Source organism: Miniopterus natalensis, chromosome 2 (genome assembly GCF_054644295.1).
Source record: "Miniopterus natalensis isolate mMinNat1 chromosome 2, mMinNat1.hap1, whole genome shotgun sequence".
In the NCBI taxonomy this organism is placed as follows: Eukaryota; Metazoa; Chordata; class Mammalia; order Chiroptera; family Miniopteridae; genus Miniopterus; species Miniopterus natalensis.
In genome coordinates, this window is record NC_142082.1 from 108,625,152 (window position 1) to 108,648,859 (window position 23,708).

Consider the following 23,708-nt stretch of genomic DNA (forward strand, 5'->3'; position numbering starts at 1 on the left):
AGTAAAAACATAAAAAAAAAAAAAAAAGCTTATGTTGCCCTGGCCAGTGATGCTGCAATGGTTAGAGCATCGGCCCATGCACCAAAGGGTTGCAGGTTCTATCCCTGGCCCTGGTCTGAGTGAAAGCTGGGAGGCAACCAGTGGATGTGTTTCTCTCACATTGATCTCCCTCCCCTCCCCTCCCCTCCCCTCCCCTCCCCTCCCCTCCCCTCCCCTCCCCTCCCCTCCCCTCCCCTCCCCTCCCCTCCCCTCCCCTCCCCCCTCCCCTCCCCCCCTTCCCCTCCCCCCTTCCACTCTGTCTAAAAAAAAATCAGAAAAAATACCCTTGGGTGAGAGGATTAACAAAACAAAACAAAACAAAAATGCTTATGTTAACTCCAGTAAAAATATCAGGTGAACCCTTATCAAATTTTTTAAGTTTAACTCTTCAGACTAAGAAATAAATCTTATAGCAATAAAAATGAGGATTTATTTAAAACGCAAAGTTTCCAGAATATGTTGTTAAATGGTTAGTAATCAACCTTCATTTTGTGTTAGGAGTCATGGGGTAGCCTTTTCTATTTCAGGAGAAATATGGGACTGTGAGCAAAGAAGATGCTACAATTTGCAAAAAGATATTAGGTGCTCATGAATCTTTTGGGAAGTCCCCATGTTATATGTAATAAAGCCTACACTAAGAAACATTACAATGAATGTGAAGTATGGTTTGAGCAAGAGTTCTTGTTCAGATCACAATTTTTCAGAGACTTTAACTTATTTCTGAGCATTTGAGGTTTACTGGTTACTATATCCTACTTTCCAGAATTCTTTTGTGTGAATTAAGCTGTGCAGAGGCAGACAGTGCAGTTATAAGAATAAAATAACATTTTAATTCACAGCGCTTAATGGTTGATTGTTAACCACTTTAATACATATTTTCTTCCTTTCCTCTTTCCTTGCCCTCCTGTTTCTTTCTAAATCACAATTATGGGCCCTGGCACCTTACCAGGGTTCTGAAGGGTCTGCTCCCAGCTGCACTTCAGGTTTGGCAAGGTTTCAAGTTGAGACTTTTTTTTTTTTTTTCATACAAGACACCCTTGCTGGCCACCCAAAGGCTGTTTGGGTGATAGTATAGGATTCTCTCTGGATTTTAAAGAAGTTAATTTCTAATGATTTGTTTATAAGTGAAAATCCCTGATGTAGGTTCTCCTTAGACTTTTAATGTTTTTAAAAAACAACATTCACTTGGGGGGATGTAGTATTTAAAGCATTGTTTTGAAATGCTCAAAGGCATAGCATGTGCTTTTTAATGGAATGTGTTTTGGAAGCTTTCCCTTAGTATCAGCAGCTGCGCTTTTAGAATATTTTGAATTGCCATTTTTTGGGGGACAGACATTGTAACACTGTTTAAAAAATACAGTTCCTGTGCAAAAGAAAATGTCATATGTAGGTCTGTAGAGCTGGAACTGGTCAAAAGAAAAGAAAGGACATGTGGGTGTGGTTATGTGATAGTAATAATTGCAAAGAGAGGAAGAGGAAGTATTTGGAGAATGGTTGTGCTGAGTCTTTTAAAAACTGCTTTTCACAGGTACTAGTTATCTGATGAGTGCTCACTGATTAACAGGCTGATCAGAATGGAACTCGAGACCTTTCAGTCCACAGGCCGACGCTCTAACCACTGAGCCAGATCGGCTAGGGCTATATATATATTTTTTAATCCTCACCCAAGGAGTGAGGATATTTTTTCCCATTGATTTCTAGACAGCGTGGAAGGGAGGGGGCAGGGTGAGAGAGAGAGAGGAGAGAGAGAAAGAAATATCTATGTGAGAGAGACACATCGATTGGTTGCCTCCGTACTCGTCTCTGACCTGGCTGGGGATTGAACCTGCAATCCAGGTACGTGCCCTTGACTGGGAATCGAACCTGTGAACCCTTCGGTGTGCAGGCTGACGCTCTAACCACTGAACCACGCTGGCCAGGGCACAATTGGTATATATTTCTATCTACTTAGATCCTTTTTAGTTTCTCTAATAAATAGCCATATATTTTTTAGATAATTGTCTACACATCTTTTGCCTAGATATTAGATTTTTTTAATGCTATTAAGAATGTCTTTAAAACATTTTGTTACTGGTATATAGAATGCAATTAATTTTTTTATATTTATCTAACTATCTTACTAACTTGCTTCTTCTAATGAATTCTCTATAAATTCTTTTAGGTTTTTTACATATGTAATCAGAATGCCTGTATGTGAAGAAAGTTTTGTTTTTCCATTTTTTTTACCTTTTATACCTTTGTCTTGTTCCAGATGTTCAGGACAATGTTGAATAAAATTGGTGATAATGACATCCTTGTCTTGAGCACATTCTCAGAGGAAGACATTGAAAAGTTTAAAATCAAGCATAGTGTTTACTATATTCTTCTTGTATATATTATCAACTTGATGTGCCTTTCAGTTCCTAGTTTGCTAAGCTGTTTTTTTTAATTGAGATGGAATTCATATGACATAAAATTAACTGTTTTAAAGGGTGCAATTCAGTGACATTTAGTAAGTTCATAATGTTGTACAACAATAGTTCCAAAACATTTTATCACCCCCGCAAAGAAAACTCTGCACCATTAAGCAGTCACTCTCTATTTTTCCCTCTTCCGTGCCCCAGCAACTACCAATCTGCTTTCTGTTTCTATGGATTTACCTATTTTGGATATTTTATATAAATGGAATCATACTTTCATGATACAAATGGTAGGTGTTTTATTTTAGTCCCACAAGACCATGAACACCTGTTATTTTTTTATGTTTATTTTCTATCTGTTGTTCAGGTTAGTAATTTCTAATGTTATATCTTCCAGTTCATTAATTCTTTTCTCTTTCCTCTCTTTCTGCTATTGTGCTCATCTACTTAGATTTTTTTGTTGTTGTTAATCCTCACCCGAGAATATTTTTCCATTGATTTTTGGAGAGAGTGGAAGGGAAGAAGGGAGGGAGGGAGGGCAAGCAAGAGAGAGAGAAACATCAGTTGGTTGCCTCCTTCACACATCCCCAACCAGGGCTGGGGATTGAACCTGCAATCTGGGTATATGTCCTTGACTGGAAATCAAATCTTTGAACCCTGTGGTGTGCGGGCCTATTCTCTAATCACTGAGCCACACTGGCCAGGGCTCTGCTTAGATTTTTATTTTGTTCATTGTATTTTTCTGTTCTAAAATTTCCACTTGGTTCTTTATGTCTTTTTTTTTTCTTTTTTCTGATACATATATTTCTTTGCTGTAATTTCCTTTTTTTCATTTATTTCAGGCTTCTTTGTAATTGCTCATTGAAGCATTTTTATCATGACTTCTTTAAAATCTTTGTCAGGTAACTTTGTCATCTCAGTGTTGGCACCTATCATGTTTTTACCTTCAATTTTAGATCTTCCCCATTCTTGGTATGATTAGTGATTTTTCTACTGAAACCTGGACATTTGGGATATTATGTTATGAGACTTGATCTTTTTTAAACCCTTTGTTTTAATTGGCTGTTTTTGATACTGGTTTGGCAGGGGAAAGGGGGAAATGCTATCTCATTATTGCTAGATTGGTATAGTATTCCAGATTCTCCAGTTGGCCTCCTTTTACATCTGAGTTGGGGGAGATTGTCATTGCTGGGTGGCGTGGAGTTTTCTCTCCCCATGTGGTCTCTGTTGACATCCTGGAAAAAGCTCAGCCTTGTTATTGCTGAGTGGTGGTACTAGTCCTGATTTTCCACTAGGCCTTCTCTGACAGCGTTTCAGCAGAGTGAGGGAGGTGTACTTCCTTACTGGTGGCAGGGAGAAAGTTCAGGTTTCCCATATGGTCTCCACTGATATTGCTGGAATATGAGGCTTTATTACTGCTCAGCAGGAATGAAGATCCCAACTTTCTCCTCTTTTTTTTTTTTTTAATTAAAAAAACATCTTTTTTAATCCTTACCTGAGGACATGCTTAGAGAAAGGTAGGGAGCAAGAAAGGGAGGGAGGGAGAGAGGGAAGAAGAAACATCAGTCTGGTGGCCAGGTGCCTCCTATATGAGCCAGTGATCAAACTCATGACCCAAGCATGCGTACTGACCCGCAGCCTTTCAGTGCATGGGATTGCTCTGCCAATCGAGCCACTCAGGCCATTCCACTCATCCTTTTTGGATACTACCCAGGCAGGGCATTGGGATACCTTATTACAACCTTGCCTCCCCACTTGGCCTGTGCTTGTGTGGATGGGTTGGAACCACATTTTTTTCTGTAATAGTTGCCTGGAGTTGATTGTCTAAATTTTTTTATCTTGCTAGGCTTCCCCTATCGTTACTTTGGCTAGAGAACAGAATTTTTTTTTTTTTTTTTGGTCTGAACCTGTTGCCAACTTCTTTAGCTCCTACTTGGGCATATATGAGGGAAAAAGAAAACACAGGGGCCCAGCTGGGCCTGGCTCAGCGGTTGAGCTTTGACCTAGGATCCAGGTGATCAGGGTTCGATTCCCGGTCAGGGCACATGCCCGGGTTGCGGGCTCGATCCCCAGTTGGGGGTGTGCAGGAGGCAGCCGATCAATGACTCTCTCATCATTGATGTTTCTATCTCTCTCTCTCTCTCCCTTCCTCTCTCTGAAATCAATAAAGATATATTCAAAAAACAAAACAAAAACACAGGGTACTCACCACTGTGTTGGTCCTTATTTCTTGAGGTCTGCCTTCTAGTCTTCATTTTTTAGTCATGTTAGGTCTGTCATATACATAATGTTCAGGACTTCTAGTTACATTCCTGGGATTTATAGGGAAATGTACATCTCTTTCATCTTCCCACAACCTGAAGTCTTTATCCCACAAGTTTTAGATGTAACATCTGTTTTATTTAATTCTAGATATTGTCTAATTACTATTGTGACCTTTTCTTTGATTTATAAGGTATTTAGAAATGTATTCTTACTTTCTAAACATAAGCAGCTTTTCCAGTTTACCTTTCTGTATTGAGTTTTAGTTAGTTGTACTGTGGTCAGAAAACATATTCTGTATAATTTAAAAAAATATATCTTTATTGATTTCTGAGAGAGGAAGGGAAATGGAGAGAGAGAGAAACATCAGTGATGAGAGAGTCATTGATCTGCTGCCTCCTGCGTGCTCCCACTGGGGATCGAGCCCGCAACCTGGGCATGTGCTCTGACTGGGAATCCAACCACAGTCTCCTGGATCCTAGGTCGATGTTCAACCCCTGAGCCACACTGGCCAGACTGTATAATTTTTTAATAATTGATCTTTAGGGAGAGAGAGGGAGAGAGAGAGGGAGAGGGAGAGGCAGTCAGACAGACGTCTGTTTGTTGTTCCATTTACTGATACATTCTTTGGTTGATTCTTCTATGTGTCCTGACCAGGGATCAAACCCACAGCCTTAGTATACCTGACCAGGGTGAGGTATCATCTGTATAATTTAGGTCTTTTAAAATTTTTGACAAATTTTTTTAAAGATCTAGTATGTAGTTGAAATTTATAAATGTTACATGTCTACTTATCAGGAATGTGTATTCTATAGTTTATTGGGTACAGTTTTCTGTATTATGTCAGTTAGGTTGGTTACTTGTATTTAAATTGTTGATAGTCTTACTGATTATTTTTGTTGCTTGTTCTGTTAATTTCTAAGAATAGTGGTTAAATTCCCCTATGATTTTGAATTTGTCTATTTTTCTTCATAGCTCTGATCACTTCTACCTTTCCTGTTTAATGTATATAAATGAAAATTGTCACATCTTTATGGTATACCTAACCTTTTATTATTATAAATTGTTTTGCATCTTTAGTAGTGGGATTTTTTTTTGCCTTAAAATAAACTTTTTCTGATGTTAATATAGTTATATATTATACATATTGTTAAACTATATATATTATACAATAGTTATATAGTTATAGATACGAATAATATATCTTTTGATTAATGTTTGCATTATCTTTTTGCCTTTTTTTAACCCGCTCTCTTATGTTTTAAAAATGTCTTGTAAAAAAGGCATATAGTTGGGTTATGTTTTTTCTTTTAATTTTCTCTTTTATTTGAAGCATTACTCTGTATACTTTAATGTAATTACTGATAAATTAGTCTAAATCTACTGTATTACTTTTTCCATTTTCTACTTGTTATATGTTTCCTCTTATCTCCCAGCTTGCCTTCTTTTAGTATGAGTTCTCAGGGAAAGGATGGTTCTCAAAGGACAGGCGGGGCGGGGGTGGGGTGATTTTTGCCCCCTAGGGTACACTTGGCAAAGAGATCTTTTGCTCTTCACAACTGGAGGAGTGGTGCTGCTAGTCTATATTGGGTAGACATAGGAATGTTGCTTACTGTCCTGCAAAGGATAGGATAGCCCCTCACAACAAAGAACTGTCTGATCTAAAATGTCAGAAGTGCAAAGGTTGAGAAACTCTGTTTTAGAGTGTTTAAGTAATTTAAACTTTTCCATCCTTTTAGCATTTTTCAATGGTTATTCTAGAGAAAGGTTTGGCAAACTTTTATTATGAGGAGTCAGATACTAAATATTTTAGGCTCTTCAGGGCATGTCTGGTTTCTGTCATATATTCTTTTCTTCTTTCCCTTCCTTTCTTCCTCCCTTCCTTCTTTCTTTTTTTTAGAGCTGTTTCAGATTTATAGCAGAGATGAGCAGAAAGTACAGAGGGTTCCCATATACCCCTTGCCTCCCCTCAAACACGCACAACCTCCCCCATTATTAACATCCCACCGCAGAGCGATATACATTTGTTACAATTGGTGAACCTACATTGACTTATCAATGGTCTGTAGGTTACTTAAGGGCTCACTCTTGGTGCTTTACATTCTGTAGGTTTTGACAAATGTATAATGCTATGTATTTTGCAATTACAGTACTTTACAGAATAATTTCACTGCTCTAAAAATCCTCTGTGCTCTGGTTATTTATCCCTTCCTTTCCCCTAACCCTTGGCAATCACTGAACTTTTTAATGTCTCCATAGTTTGCTGTTTCCAGAATGTCATATAGCTGGTATCCTACAGTGTGTATCCTTTTTAGATTAGCTTCTTTTACTTGGTGACATACATTTAAGGTTCCTTCATATCTTTTCAAAGCTTGATAGCTCATTTTTCTTAGGGTTGAATAATATCCTACTGTTTGGATATACCACAGTTTATTCATCCATTTACCTACTGAAGAACATCTTGGTCACTTCCAAGTTTTGGCAATTATGAATAAAGCTGCTGGAAACATCTGTGTACAGGTTTTTGTGTGGATGTAAGTTTTTAACTCATTTGGTTAAATACCAGTGAGAGGGGGTTGTGGCTCCTCACCAGCATTTGGTGGTGTCAGTATTTGGGATTTAGTACATTCTCATAGGTATGGAGTGGTATCTCATTGTTTAATTTGCAATTCCCTAATCACATATGATGTTGAACATCTTTTTTTTAAAAGTTATCTTTATTGTTGAAAGTATTACAGATGTCCCCTTTTCCCCCCCATTGGCCCTCTCTACCCCGCACAAGCCTCCCCCCCTTCCCCAGGCCATCACTGCACTATTGTCTGTGTCCAGGGGTTATGCATATAAGTTCTTTGGTTGATTCCCTCTCCCCTATCATTCGTATATCTTCTTTGGCCCATTTTTTAATCTGGTTGTTAGTTTTATTTTTGTTTAGCTTGAGTTCTTTGTGTTTTTTATTTTTTATTTTATTTTAAGTTTTTATTTCAGAGCTGCCTTTATGAACAGACATCATAAAAAAATGCACATACGCTGGAGATTTTCCAAAGAACAGGAGCTGGAAATAAAAGTTAAGGGCAATCAGGAGAACTGAAATTGTTCCAGAGAAGCTCAGGATCACACTTCCTTAAATGTCCTTGATAACCTCTTCAGGTTCTTCCTTTGTGAACATGTGGGAATTCTAGCCAGACAGCTTGGCAATATTGAGTCTTCCTATCCATGAACATAGAATATCTTTCCATTTATTTAGTCCCTATTTGATTTCTTTTATCAGAGTTTTGGAATTTTCCTCATATAAATCTTGTACATATTTTGTCATACCTTTTATTTTGGGAGCAGTGTTCATGTAAGTGGTTGGTATTGTGTTTACATTTCAAATTCCATTTGTTCATTGCTGACATATAGGAAAGTGATTTTTTTGGTGTGTTTTAATTTTGTGTCCTGCAACCTTACTATAGTTGTTCATTAGTTTCAAGAGCTTTTTAAAGTTGTTATTTTGAATATTGTACATAGACAATCATGTCATCTGCAGACAATGACAGTTTTATTTCTTCCTTCTTTATCTGTATGCTTTTCATTTCCTTTTCGTGTCTTACTGCATTAACTAAGTCTTCCATCCAGTATGTTGTTAAAAAGGAGTGGTGAGAGCGGACCTCCTTGCTTGTTCTTTTTTTTTTTTTTTAAATATATCTTTATTGATTTCAGAGAGAGGAAAGGAGAGGGAGGGAGATAGAAACATCAATGATGAGAGAGTCATTGATCGAGCCCGAAACCCAGGCATGTGCCCTGACCGGGAATCGAACCCCGATTGCCTGGATCCTAGGTCGATGCTCAACTGCTGAGCCACACCCAGCCAGGCTTGTTCTTGATCTTAGTGGGAAGCTTTTATTTTCTCAGTGTTAAGTATGATGTTAAGTATAGATTTTTTTGTAGATGTTCTTTATCAAACTGAGAAAGGTTGTCCTCTGTACCTAATTTGTTGAGAGGTTTTATCATGAATGGGTGTTGGATTTTGTCAAATGTCTTTTCTGCATCTGCTAATATGATCATGTGATTTTTCTGTTTTAGCCTGTTGATGTAATGGATTGCATTAATTGATTTTTGTATAATTTCTAATTCTTTCAAAAATTCTCAACCTTGTTTTCTATTGCCTTGTACACAAAAATAACAGAAAATTTCTTTCAAAATCATTGTCTGACGACTTTAATACTGAGACCCTGTTTTTCTTTTCTTGTGGCCTTAATTCATGTTGCTTTATCTTCCTGTGGACTTTTTTATTATTATGTCACTTTTTATTTATTTGTGAAATAGTTTTTTAGAGCAATTTGAGGCCTAATCAGATATCTTTCTTCTGAATTACTCTGATTCCTAAAGCAGCCTATAATGTATCTAACTTTTTTGTCCTTAAGAGGCTCAATCCAAATTACCTACTCTTATATGAGCTGAAATAGAAGACTATCTTGAGATTTTTTGGTATAAGAGATACATGTATAAACACATTTTTTCACAATGTTTAAGGTAATTGAGTTGGGGTTTTCTCTTTTTAGCTAAAAGCTCCCTTATATAATTAGTGTAAAAAATAGAATTTCTTTCTTTGTAAGCTTGAATATAGAATCATGGAACCACTTTTGAAGGTCAGAGAAGGAATTGTGTTTTATGAGGCTTTTCTATAGTCCTCCAAACAAATATCTAGATTATTATTGACAAATTAATTACTATTAAACTGGATAACTGAATGTGTTATATGTGCAAAATACTTAAAAAATATGTGAAAATTATTCTGACCTTGATAAGACTTGCACAAATAGGCAAATAGTTTTCTGTGATTCTTAAAATTTTTAGAGGAGAAATTCTGGAAAAGGCTATTGGGAAATGCAACCCAGTGGCTTATAACTTTAAGTGTGAGGCAAGAAATTCTTTTTAATATATAATCTTACTATTCCGTTTAAGCCTATTCATATCTAGTAATCACAGAAATAGAGAGCAGTTAGTGATTATAGTCCACACTTAGTCTATTTTCATTAGTGTAGGATTCACAAACCAAGACAAAAGCTGCATGAACAAAGGCATGATTGGTTCAGGAGACATAGCTGGAGTAGAAATTTTTGACAGATGGTAGGTAGGACATGAGACTAATCAAGGTAGATTGGAGGTGATTGTGTAGGGTCTCAAAATGCTGGAGTATTTTGACTTTGTCTCATATAGGAACTTTTGAGTGAGAGAGTGAGAGAGTGAGAAATCAAATCAAAATTTCGAATATTAGTCTGGCAGTGCTTTGTGGGGTAGACAAAGGTTGAAAGCAGAGATAACATAAAGCTGTAATAATGGACTAATTATGGGATGATAAGAGCCTGACTTTTTGTGGTTAAGTAGGAATGGAGAGAATGGAATGCATTTTATTTTATTTTATGTATTTTTATTTTTAAAATATATCTTTATTGATTTCAGAGAGAGGAAAGGAGAAGGAGAGAGAGAGATAGAAACGTCAATGATGAGAGAGTCATTGATCGAGCCCACAGCCCGGGCATGTGCCTTGACCAGGAATCGAACCCTGATCGCCTGGATCCTAGGTTGACGCTCAACTGCTGAGCCACGCCTGGCTGGGCTGGAATGCATTTTAAAGAAGAGTATTTGGTGTTTATATATGGGATGTTGAGAGAGAAAGCAGAGAAGACTTTGGAGTATTAAGTGCGGATAAATGATAGCGTTATATTAGTATCAATACCAGAAGCTCGAAAGTCAGGTTAAAGGAAGACTGAAAGCAAGGATGTTGAATTTGGTTTAAGATAATTTGAATATAGGGTGAGAGTAGAATTGTTCATTATCTGAAAAAATTTTGTAATTATTTTAAAAAGTAATAAAATGATGGAAGTACAAGGAGCAAGCTGTCCTATGGGGAGAGTCCTCCTATTATTTTTTCTCCAGAAATTACCACTATTATCAACTTGGTGTAAATTATTTGACTATATGTAAGTATGTATGTGCATATATCTGTCACTCATAATTTTTATTCTGCTGTGGGGCAACGGGGACAGATGAAACATCCTTTTTAATGCATAGTATAGATGTATCTTTGTTGACTGAAGTTTAGGTTATTTCTCATGTTTCTTTTTTTAATTAAAAACAATGTTGCAAAGAAAATTTTTATATAATTATTTTTGGGTACTCATCCAGTTTTTATACAATAAATTTCTAGAATTGGGCCAGGGGATAAGTAGATTTACCATTTCAATACAGGTAACTTTCCAGAAAGGTTAGTATTGATTTTTGTGTGTGCAAATTAACTGTTAATTTGTGTGTTTGTGTTGGGGGAAGTATATCATGCGCTGGGGTGTGGTACCCTCTGGTGATGTGTGATAGTGTATTCTACCTTTGTTAGTTACTAAAATTAACATATAGAAAGGTAATGAAATTGTAAACATCATCTTGGAACAGGAGAGATGTCCTCTTGGTTTGGCCAAATTCAAGAGGGCAATATGTACATGTTCGCATAGGAGCTAGAATTGGACATGAGGTAATGATGATGGTAATTGAGAAAGGGTTAGCCTGAAATTAGTAAAGTTCTGAAAACTACTTCTAGTAGATTCTAGTACCAAAAGGGAAGGAGATAAATAATTTTAACTTTATTTTACAAAAATGGTTAGATGGTAGTGAATTTTATTTCCATAGGAACTTAGCTACCATTTTAAAGTAGGAGTCAGTGAGAATATTTACTTTACTGTCAACTTAACTGGAATAAAAAAGACAAAAAATTTCATTTTAGCTTGGAAATCTTTCTTTTCCTAGTAGTGTATGTAACTAAAGGGTGGCTTTGGATTTTAGCTAGTTAAAATTAAATCCTGTAAGGCCTGTGGTGGTATTACTAGAAACTATGAGGTAGGTTTATGGTATGTTTTGTGTCTCTTAAAAATAAATTTGGATCAAAGAGCAGAAGCAAAATTACATGCCAGCTTTATGATCTAATCATTAATTCTGTTGGCATCAGAAAGAACGGCATGAGGTATTAGATGGGTGGGGTCAGACCTGACCTTAGTTCAGCAATCCTGGTACTTGAATTCTGGCTAGGAAAGAATTCAGAGCCAAGACTCAAACTATAAGATAAGTTTACTTAGAAAATCACAGAGGTAGAAGTGATCTGTAAAAGAAATGGGCTTAGGAACAAGTTACAGAGGCAAAAGGGGGCCTTGAGAAAGAGGGATGAAAACTCGCCGGGTGGGGATGTGGGAGTGCTCCCTGGAGGGAGAGTAGGCTGGGTCCCTGGGTCCTCTTTCCTAAAAGCTTTTAAGGGTGGAGATCTTAGGGGAGGACCCAGGGGAGGATCTCAATATAATACTCATTAGCTTTCTAGACGTGTCCTTTCAGTGTCATGGTCTCCACAGATTGGTTGGCTCCAGGACAGGGGGTCATTAGTCAGTGCAGCTGGTCCTGGCATCACCTACCAGGTTTTGCTGCTTTTCTGGGCCTGGAGCTGAAATACAGCTGAGGCCTAGATGTTATTTCTAGGGAGGAAAGGTCAGGGGGTCTAAACTGCATGACCAGGGGGGGATATGAAAGGTCAGGGGGTTCAAACCACATTACCCCTGTTATGCTAGGAGAAGAAAGGTTACCCTGGGGGCGAGGTCCTTGTTTTCTCAGTTTTACCCATTACTAGGCACCCGGGGCTTTTCACCCTGGTGATGACCTTTTGTACCTGGCCTACCATCCTTGCTCTAACTGCCTACCACAATTCTATGGCAAATGTATACTCTTGGCAGAATAATGTTGTGGCAGCTGCTGCAAACAGTGCACTCTGCGTTTGTACAGGTTGAATCCCGGTGCACAGTGAACATAAGAGTAAGGTGTAAAGTATACTTGAAGACTTTGTCCCCTCTATTAAAATACGATTTGAGGCCCAGGCTGGGTAGCTCAGTTGGTTATAGCATTGACCCGATACTCCAAGGTTGTGGGTTTGATCCCCAGCCAGGGCACATGCAAGAACCAACCAATGAATGTATAAATAAGTGGAACAAAAAAAATCAGTGTTCCCTCCTCTCTCTCTCTCTCTCTCTCTCTCTCTCAGGTCAGTCAATAAATTAAAATTGTTAAAATATAACTTGACAGGAAACCAGAGCCACCTCAATTTTAATTTAAAAGTCTTCTAATGTAATATGCAGATATCATATTTATCAGAAATGATGTAGGACTGAATAATTTAATGGTTGGTTTGCATAGGCTAAAGCTCTTGTCTTATAATAAAAAAGGTAATTCATGATAACTCCCACTGAGGGAGATGCTGTTAGGAAAAATATATGATAGTTTTGAGAAAGATTAATGAATTTAAAAGGGACAGAATTATTTTGGTTAAAAACTTGTTTTTAATTATTTACAATAACATTGTTACATTTTTTACTTTTTAAAAAAATATATATTGATTTCAGAGAGAGGAAAGGAGAGGGAGAGAGAAATAGAAATATCGGTGATGAGAGAGTCATTGACCGGGGATCAAGCCTGCAATCCAGGCATGTGCCTTAACCAGAAATTGAACCTGGATCCTAGGTTGATGCTCAACCGCTGAGCCATGCCCATCTGGGCCATTTTTTACTTTTTGATAAAACAGACATTTAGTTATTTGATAATCCTGGGTCAGTGCTTTTGGAGGTAGCTGAGGTAATTTAGATTCCCTTTCTTAGCACAGTGTATAACATGTAGGAGGTGATCAGTATTTGTATTGACTGATTTTATATCTGAATTTGCAGCTTGACTCAGTTCGCTTCATGTCAAATAAAAGACTCTTTGTAGCATTAATCACACACACAGCTACTTACTGAAGGTCATCTTTGTGAAGACTATGATTCTCTCCAGCCACTTACCAAGTTCCAAGTGGCTTTCCCCTGATTTCAGGATATGGCTTTTGTACCAGGAGTCACCCTTGAAGTTAAAGCCAGTAGCTTCAGGAAACACCTGGGGTTTCTGAATCCAGGAGTATACCTAGTCAGTATTCTAATTATGTTAATACTTGAAGCAGTGACCTTAATGGTCACAGAAACTTTGCGTGGAAGTAAAGAAAATTTGTTAAGGTATTACTCAACTTTATATTTGAATTTTGTTTTATGAACAGTTGAAAATCTGAAAGTCAGGCTTATTATAGGAATGATAATGAGAATAATAAGTGATAAAAACCATATAACACTGAAGGAGTTCATTGATTGTTAATTAAATTTATTTCTCTGTGCAGGTATAATTGGCTTCCCAAGATCCTGTCTTAGCAAGAAGGAAGTGGAAAGTAATCTTGGGAAGAAAACTAAGGCAGTGAAAAAGCCAGAACTTATTTTTACATGGCTGTCAGCTTGCCTACCGTTACGGACGCTCTCCCCACCCTTTGTCCTCCTGGTGGAGACTGTGGGCTGACCGATTCTGACTCTGAGTTACAGAAAATGTTAATTGATGAAAGGTTACGTTGTGAACATCATAAAATTAATTACCAGACTCTGAAAGCTGAACACACAAGGTACAATTTACTTAAATTTGGAGATGAGGGGCTTGATTAAAAATTTTTTAAAAAATGTTTGCTCTGGAACATACAGTATAATTTTAGTTTTTTTGTAGTATATATTTTTAAAACTTTTAATACAGTAAAATTTTTGCTTTAATATTGCTTTATTCAAACTAAGTATGATATCAAGTGGGTTATGAATTTATAAAAGTCTTGTTTTGAAAGTAGCTGAGACATAAAATTAAATGTATCTGTGTGGCTAAATTGTTTTTCCCCTCAAAGTAAAATTGCATTCAGAAACTACAGTGTTAATAATTAAGTGAAACTCTATAAAGAAAAGATATTTGCAGTTTTAATAGAATACATGATAATGGTCTTCTGTAGTGTCGTTGACTTTACATAAAAAGTAATGCAGTTAGAAAACAAAATTGAATTCTTTTTTTTTTTTTAAATCAGGTTGCAAGACGAGTACACAAAGTCACAAAATGAACTTAAACACTTGTTAAATGAAAAGCAAACTAACCAGGAAAAATTTCAGCTGCTGTTTGAAGAGCTAAGAAGGGAGTTATTAGAGAAAACTAAAGACTTAGAAGAAATAAAGCTGCAGGTAAGAAAATGTATTTGAGTTAATATAAAACTTGTCAGATGTTTAGTGGAAGTAGTTTGGTGGTATAATTTAATTTTCTTTCTATAGTCTAGATTTTCACTACTATGTAGCGTTTAAACACTAAACAGTTATTTTATGTAAATTTGTATTCTCTTAAATATTCTGATTTAAATACTATTTCACTATTCAGAATAATTGAGGGAAAGGCCAGTTTGAATTAAAAATTCAAAACTAAATTTTTTTTAAAGAAAGATTTACTAATTTTCTTTTTCTTTTAAATGTTTTTATTGCCCTGGCCCATGTGACTCAGTTGGTTCAATCGGCTGCCTCCTGCACGCCCCCTACAGGGGATCAAGCCCACAGCCCCGGCATGTACCCTCACCGAGAATTAAACTGGCCCAGGCTACTAATGTTCTTTTAAGTATTGCAACTGAAACTAACCTAAAGAAGATTGATAGGTTTTTTTTTTTTTAAAGGAGCTTTTTAAAAGACACTGTAAAAACAATATGTACACATAATTTATGTGCATAATGTAAGGTAAATGGAGTCTCTGAAGCAAAAGATAGTTGGTACTAAGTACTGACTACAATTTCTTTAGTTCTTTTTGTTTTTCATTTGCCTAGAAAGTAGAGCAAAGGCAAACTTCAGCACCAGTCAGACTTACTATATATATTTCAAATTAGTAGGTGTTAATAGTGATATTTTCCTATATTCATTTAATCTCTGAATAGGACCAGCTGTGTATTTCTGCTTATCTAGTGCTTGGTACAAATATTTAAGGTATTATTGATCTTGGAGTCATAAACTGATAAAGTAAAAAGCCATTTTTCAAGGCATCTAGTATGGCGTATCATCCAATTCATGGATTCTTTTGACAGCAGTGTTGGAAGTTTGTCATTCAGTATCTTCTTGAAGTCTTCCACTGCTGGGAACAACACCACTAAGCTTGGGTTGGAGCCTTCATGATGCTTACTTTGTGGAACATCTATGCAGTACAGCTCTCTGTTCTGTGCTCCAGTGCTTTCAGTGCTAGAGAACCTAGTGAACTTTTAAAGTAATCCAGTTCCACTTATGAATTGGAGTATGTTAAGCATTTTCTTTCTTGTATTGCAATGAAATCATCCTCCCTATAGTCTCCCTTTTGGTTCTTGTACTGTTCCTTGGATCTACACAAAATAACTTTGGACATTTCTCCACATGATAACTTCCTATATGTTTGCTGAAAAATAGAATTTATCTGGCAAAGTTTGCATTTTTAAGGTAAACATACCTGGTTTCTATGTGACATTTGTCTGGCAGAAATAAGCTAAAGAAACATTATACATAATCTGTACATATATTGAAGCACTTTAGCTCTTTGCTTTAATGGGTGTTTGCAATTTTGTACAAATTGTGAGTTGAGTAAAATTCAGTAAACTAGAGTAAGATCAGCAAGGAATAGTTCAACTAAGGTTTATGAAAGGTGATTATTTTAAAAATACACATATATTATCTTGTCTACCTGCAAAATGCCTTTTCTAGTAGATTTAATATCCCTTTGGCTTTTATGGAAAAGCTATACAAAAGGCTTTCATTTAAAGAATATTTCTTTGTCACATGTAGTTTTAGTGAATGAGAATAATAATAGTGCTTGGCTCATAGGATGATAGTAAAGATGAAATGAAACAGTGCATAGAAAGTGTTAGTATAGTGCTTTGATGTAGTAAGTGGTTAGAACATTGTTAGCTATTATTATATTGTTATTATGTTCCATGTTAACAAAAGTTTTTTTTTAAATATGGGAGTCATTTGATATATTTCTGATAACAATTTTGAAAAATAATCTTACCAAAAATTTGTATGCTTCTTTTTGGTACCAGGCAATGAAAACTATATAACCCAGTAAGTTTATCATTTTATTTGGCTGCTAGGCAGCTCAGAGCAAAATTTGTTACTCAGTTTGTCATTAATTTAAGAATATCTGGCACAGCAATATTTGCCCCCTTAAATTAAAACATTCTTTGAAATATATTGGTCTATTTTATATTACTAATATGACAAGTGTTGGAGTGTTAAAGATTTGTTTTTATAGATTTAATATAGGTAATGACAGACTGTTGTATGATAAAGCATTCTTAAAAGTTTCCATTGACACACGTAGTGGCAGTATTCCATTAGAAGTCCAAGACACAGCATGATTTCCTTCTAAAATTGCATGGGGAAAATCCTCTAATTCTTTGTCTGTGGTGCATGTGTACCTTGAGAGAGAGGGGGAAGGAGAGAGGTAAGACAGATTGTGTGTGTGTGTGTGTATATGCTTGTTTTTAATAAGCTGTTTAGATCATAAAGAAAAAAGTGTTATAGAGACCCATTTTCAGAGACCTCAGTGAGAAACTTTTTCAGCTTTTATATATCTAAAATTTTTTTAAAAGATATTTTGCGGAATAACGAATTATATGTTGACAGTACCCCCCCCCTCCCCCAGTACTTTAAAGCTACTGTCCTCTCATTTATGTTGTTTTATATAAGAAATCTGCTATTATCCTTAACTTTGTTCTGTGTATGCAGTGTCTTTCCTCCTTGGCTTTTCTTAAGATTTTCTCTTTATTGCTGATTTTGCCCAGTTTGATTGACATGCCATTGTATTTACTTCATCTTCCTGGTGGTTGGGGTTTATTGAGTTTCTTGAGTCTGTGGGTTTATAGGTTTTATCAAATTTAGAAAAATTTTTGACACCTCAAATATTTTTGCCTCCTCTTTCATCTCTTTTGGGGATTCCAATGTTAGGCCACTTAAATTTCTGCCATAGCTCATTGATGTTCTGTTTATTTTTAATCTCTTTTGTCTTGTTTCATTTTGGCTGGTTTCTGTTGTCATGTCTTCAAGTTTACTAATCTTTTCTTCTGCATTGTCTAATCTGCCATTAAGTCCATACAGTATATTTAGAAAAAGAAAAATCTTTATTGATTTCAAAAAGAGGAAGGGAGAGGGGAAGAGAGAGAGAGAAACATCAATGATGAGAGAGACATTGATCGGCTGCCTCGGGCATATGCCCTGACCAGGAATCGAACCTCGACCTCTTCAATTATAGGTTGATGCTCAACTGCTGAGCCACACGGGCTGGGTCATACAGTGTATTTTTCATCTCAAAAACTGTAGTTTTTATTTTGAAGTCCAATTTTGGTCTTTTCGTATCTTCCTTATCTCTACTTAATATGTTTAATTATTAATCTCGTTTTTGAACACACGGAATTCAATTATAATAACTATTTTAATGTGTTTGCTAATTCTAACATCTGTATTGCATCTGGGTTGGTTTTGGCTGCTTGATTTTCTTTTCCTATTTATTATAAATAGTATTCTCCAGTTTCTTCCATGACTATCCAATTTCTGTTGGATGCTAAACATTGTAAATTTTACTTTGCTGAGTGCTAAATATATTTGTATTCTGATAAATATTCTTGAGCTTTGTTCTGGGATACAATTACTTGGAAACAGTTTCATCTTTCTGGGTCTTGTTTTTAAGATTTGTTGAGTGAGAGCAGATTAGTGTTTAGTGTAGTGCTAATTATTTCCCACTGCTGAGACCCTTCTGAGTGGTGTACTAATTTCTCTGTGAAATGAAGTTCTTCAGTCTCACTTTGGGAAACGGAGCTCTGTATGAACTCTGGGTAGACATTGCCTCTAATCCTTTCAGGTGGCTCTTTTCCAGGCCTTAGATATTTCCCTTATGTGCATGTACTGATCAGTACTCTACTGAATGAATTGAGAGGGACCTTTTGCAACTCTTCATAATTTTTTTCTGTGCCACCCTCCTCTCTGCTATCCTGTCTTGTGACTAGCCACACTAGTCTCCTTGCATTCTCAGTTCCATCTCCTTATGTCAGGGAGTCCATCAGACTTCCTGGGTATGTATCCCTTTCTATGCCATGACTTGGAAGATTTTGAAAAACTCACCTTCTTTGTTTTTTGTTTTTGAGGGATCTTTGTCATTTTATTATGTCCAGTGTCTTGAAAACCGTTGTTTGGTTTTTGTCCATTCCTTTATTTTTTTCAGGCAGGGAGTATATCTAGCCTCTGTTATGCCATATGTATGAAGTGGAACCCCTCTGCATTATTTTGAAGCAAATCATATTATTTCATATTAAATCGTATTATATCAAGCCAAGGAGTTAAGACCCTTTAGAAAATATCTTTAATTAAAAAAAAAAAGTTTCGTGTGCTAGTTTGGACTAATACCCACAAGAAGGGGGTTGCTTAGCACCCTGTTAACCATTATGGAAACTGCTTAGCCTAGTACCTGTTAGACTGCAAGGGAAGAGGGAGAGATAACCAAGAGATCAGAAATAATAACAGCATACAATGAGTAAGAGTCACAAGATATATAGCTTCTACCCCTGCACATCAAGATAACCTAGTAACATGCATCGTTAAGATGTTTTTCTGCCCACAAAGCAAATGACCAACTGAAACCAAGTGTCCTGATTTAATATGTAGACCCAGCCCTCTATTAGACCCAGCCCTCTCTTCAGTTTCTTCACAGCATGCCCTGTAAGCCTCAACCCTTTCCCTTCCTAGAGGCAGCCAGAAACAATGACAGCCTTGACTAAGGGTCATGAGGCTAAGTTGTGTTTCAGCTCCTGAGTCCTAAAGCTCAACCATCCCTCCTGGCCACATCCTCATGAAACCAGACTGAAAGATGAACACCTACCTCAAGACCTGGAATAATGATTTACTGCCCTTACCTTACTCTTGACCAATCACCAAAACCAAAGAGACCAAGCCCCTTACTCATGATGACTAGTGATTTTTGCTTTATAAAACCCTTTGTCTGTAAACCATCAAGAAGTTTGGACTTTTGAGCATTAGCTTCCCATTCTCCTGGGTGGTGCCAATAGCTAATTTTTCTCTGTTACAATTCTCGGTGTTTATTTATTTTATTAAATTTATTGGGGAATTATCAGTGTTTAGTGTTTGGCTCTGCTAGGACCAGGTAGATGAACTCTTTCTGTTTGGTAATATATATTTCTGTCCTGTACAAGGTAATCCCTCTTGTAAGAGCATTGCCACAGTAGTATCACCGTACCTAAAAGCACATAAGGAATAATATTTCTTAATATTATATCTTTATTCAGATTTCCCAAAGTTTTGTTCGTTTATTTTTAAAGTTGGTTTGTTTGAAACAGGATCGAAACAAAGTTTACCTGTTAATCTTTTCTTTTTAATTAATTATCACCCGCCTCAGTTTGGACTCTTGATCATCATCCAGATTCTTACCATCATAAACCAGATTTTAGCAGGAGCTTTTTGTCCGCTTTCTCTAGCCCCATTTACCGCCTCTCCTTCCCACAGCACCAGTTCTCTTCCACTGAAGTTTTTGATCCATCTGGCTTCTTCCTAAAATATATAAGGTGTCCCCCCAGAATGTGACATACTTTAACAGCTGATATAATTCACTTAATTTTCACTCCTTTCTGGTTTGATTTGAAATAATGGGTGAAGCCAGACTAAGCTTTGAACAAAGAAAATTTATCCTAAAGTGCCACTAGACTTTTTTTTATTGGGGATATATAAAATACAAAGTTTATGGCACAAACAATAGATGAATTGCGGGCGCACAAATACTGAATGAAATGATTCTTGATGTTTGCAATTCCATTGCTTCACATTAGCAGCAGTGCCTGGACCAGAACGGTCATCAGTTTGAAAACAGGAATTGATAGGAAAAAAAGTATTCATTTCTGTAGATTCTTTTAAATTTTGAAAATGAACTGTATGTTAATAAACATTGACTTTATAATCATTCAAAGTGTATATAATACATTTTTTTTGGACACCCTGTATATATGGTGATGCCATTCTTAAGCTTAAAGACCTCCAATGAATAAGCATGGGACAAAAGTGCTTAGTGTGCTTTTCTTTCTGGAAAAATTAAGTGGTATCTGTGCTTTGATATCCATAGATTGTTTTAAGAAGGATGCATTAGAAGTTGCTAACAGTTGTTGCTTCCTAGAGGGGAAACACGATGACTGAAGTGAGAAGAGGATTTAGATTTTTAATATTTTATTTTGTTTGAATTATTTGCTTTCTGTAATTATATTTATTCATTTTAAGTAAACACATTTAAAAAGTAAGTACTATTGAATACTGAATAAATTATAAGAGTATGAACCCGGTATTTAGGACCCTTCCAGTTGGTGGCACCCACCTCTTTTCCATTTGTGCCCAGCCAGTGTGCAGCTCTCCTGGGTGGCATTTGGAAATCTGTCATTTGGCCTTGGTTGTTATGGCGTCTAGAGATTGCTACCAGCATTATTGCGCCAGGACCCAGGATTCTAAACTTCCTATAGCGCTTAGTGTGGTCCTATCCAAAATGGTTCAGCTCACTTTCTACTATCATTTTTCTCCCCATAGAGTTTAAATTTTATCCATTCTTTGGATTTGGGTTCTAACTTAAGCTTTAGTTTGCTCAGCCCTTGAATGAGCTATTCTATCCTAAATATCTTTTCTGTTTGTCTTTACCTGTCTGGGAATCCTATATCGCCTATTTTTTTAAAGTTATTTGTATGTATAAGTTATTTTTCACATGAGAGTTTGAATTTCTTATGGGGAGAGAGATGCTTCCTGTGAGTTTTTGTGATCTTTAGAAAGTTAGACTGTGCGTGCTTCAATTTTTGTAAGCAGGGGATGATAATGTAGTGCATTGTGAATTGTTGCAGGGGTTAAAGAAGTTAATGCATGTAAGGTATTTAAAGCAGTATGTTAGGTAGAGGATAGTTTCATAGTGCTTTATGTATAGTAGGTGTTCAGTAAAATGTTTGGAAATTTGGATATTGAATAAATGAATGAATTAAACTCAACATTATTCTTAGTTTTCAGAAATTAGTATAAAAGCAAATTAGGTTATTTTTACAACCAGTATGTGTTTATGCAAGAAATAATCATTGAGTGGTTCCTATGTGCCAGATAGTAGTGCGAGGTGTTGCGAATACCATGGTGAATAAAGACTGTGTGCCCTCAAGAGGCTTCTGAAACATTTAATTACTCTTTCAAAGATAAGTTTTGTAAAGGAGTATCACAGGGAGGAACCTAAATTAGTTTTGGTAATCAGAGTAAAACTCAGTCCCTTTTTTTTAAAAAAAATATATCTTTATTGATTTCAGAGAGAGGAAGGGAGAGGGAGAGAGAGAGAAACATTAATGATGAGAGAGTCATTGATCAGCTGCCTCCTGCACGTCTCTTACTGGGGATCGAGCCCGCAACCCAGCATGTGCCCTGACTGGGAATCGAACCTCCATCTCCTGGATCCTAGGTCAATGCACTACCCCTGAGCCACGCCTGGCTGGGCAACTCAGTCCTTTCTGATTGAAAATAAGTCTGAAGAATTCTCAATGGTATACCAAGTTATTACTCCTTTATTTTGTTTGCTCTAGAAAATAGACTGTCAACCATTGTATCCAACATGATAACCTTAGTTGCCAACATAGTTATTTCTAATAATCACAATGATAATAGTGACTGTCTTTATCTCATGTTAATAGAATTTTCAATATCTGAGAGCCTGAAATTGAGATTCTTAAATTATTGTTTCAGAAGATGGTTCTATTTGTATAGTGACTTTTCTAAAATTAGGTATATTGTAAATTTTCTGTGAATTGCATTTTATTGTCATAATTAGGAGAGAGGCTTTGAAATTTGGCAAATTCTTGATTTTAATATTTGTGATTTCATATTTAAAATTGTTTGTATTTCTCTGCATATTAGGTATTAACTCCACAAAACTTGGAATTGTTAAGATCCCAAATACGACAAGAATTAGAAACTCCAATGAGAGAGCGTTTTAGGAGTCTGGATGAAGTAAGTAATTTATGCAGAAAGAACTATGCATTTATCGTCATGTGATTGAAGAGCTTGATGGAAAACATCATTCCCCTACTCAGAAGTCCTGCAATAGCTTCCCTTCTTACTCAGTCCTCACAGTTGACTTTAAGGCTACACAGGCTCAGACCCCATTACCTCTCTGATTTCCCTCTCCATCCACATTGGCCTCCTTGATGTTTCTTTGGCATTGCAGAAATGGTGCAATTCAAGTCTTTGCTTTGGCTGTTGCATTTGCCTTGAACACTCTCCTTCCAGATACTTCTTGGCCAATTTCTCAATATCACCTGCTCAATGCGGCCTACTTTGACCAACCCCTGCCCCCAGTTAATATTGCAACTTGACTTAGACCGTTGGGTCCCCTTTACCCTGCTCTACATTTTTATTTTCTCTAGTACTTACTGTCTTCTGATGTGTTGTATAATATTCATTGTGCTTGTTTTTATATTCTCGTTTACCACCTCTAGAAATGTAAGTTGCATGAGAGGAGGAAACTTAATCTGTTTTGCTCACTGTTATATTCCAAGTTCTTAGAACAGTTCCTAGCACACAATAGGTGCTCAATTAATATTTGTTGAATGAAAAGTGAATTTCATGGACCGTCAGAAGAGTAAAAATTTGATACAGTTTTCCTTCAGATTGTGATCAGTCTCCTTAAATGAAACTGATATAATATGACTAAATGTTTAATAAAAGGGACAGGAAAAGATGATAGATATTCAGTATGTTAGGTACTATACTGGACGTTTTATGTTTCCTTATTTAACAAATATACTGGGCCTTATACATACAAATGAGTATTGTCCCCTTCAAATGGACCCCTTTGGGGAACCGTAGTCTAGTGATGTTGCCATTGCTCAAAACAGATGTGAATCCTGTTTTATAAATGACTTACTGGCTTGATAAAGTCATCTTTTGAATATTCTCCTAGTGGATAATCAAAGCATTAATGGTACGGGAGTAGGTTTAATTTTGGGGTATAAACAAAATCACTTAGACCTAAGGTAGGTGATCAAGCTCAGTAAAAGCATTTTTTAAAATATCTAAACAAAGTATGTGTCTAATAAAGATCACAAAA

General features: G+C 36.4%; 1 protein-coding gene across 2 annotated transcripts in view; it reads left to right on the forward strand.

Moving 5' to 3' along the window:
* The window catches only part of CEP83 (centrosomal protein 83), a 100,957-nt gene that overhangs the window by 22,229 nt on the left and 55,020 nt on the right, over nucleotides 1-23,708 (forward strand). For both annotated transcript variants that reach the window (XM_016215233.2, XM_016215234.2), the window contains exons 2-4: nucleotides 13,909-14,181; nucleotides 14,623-14,773; nucleotides 22,517-22,609. In XM_016215233.2, coding sequence (XP_016070719.2) covers nucleotides 14,009-14,181; nucleotides 14,623-14,773; nucleotides 22,517-22,609 — 417 coding nt within the window. In that variant the 5' untranslated portion in view covers nucleotides 13,909-14,008. The remainder of the gene's footprint in view (nucleotides 1-13,908; nucleotides 14,182-14,622; nucleotides 14,774-22,516; nucleotides 22,610-23,708) is intronic.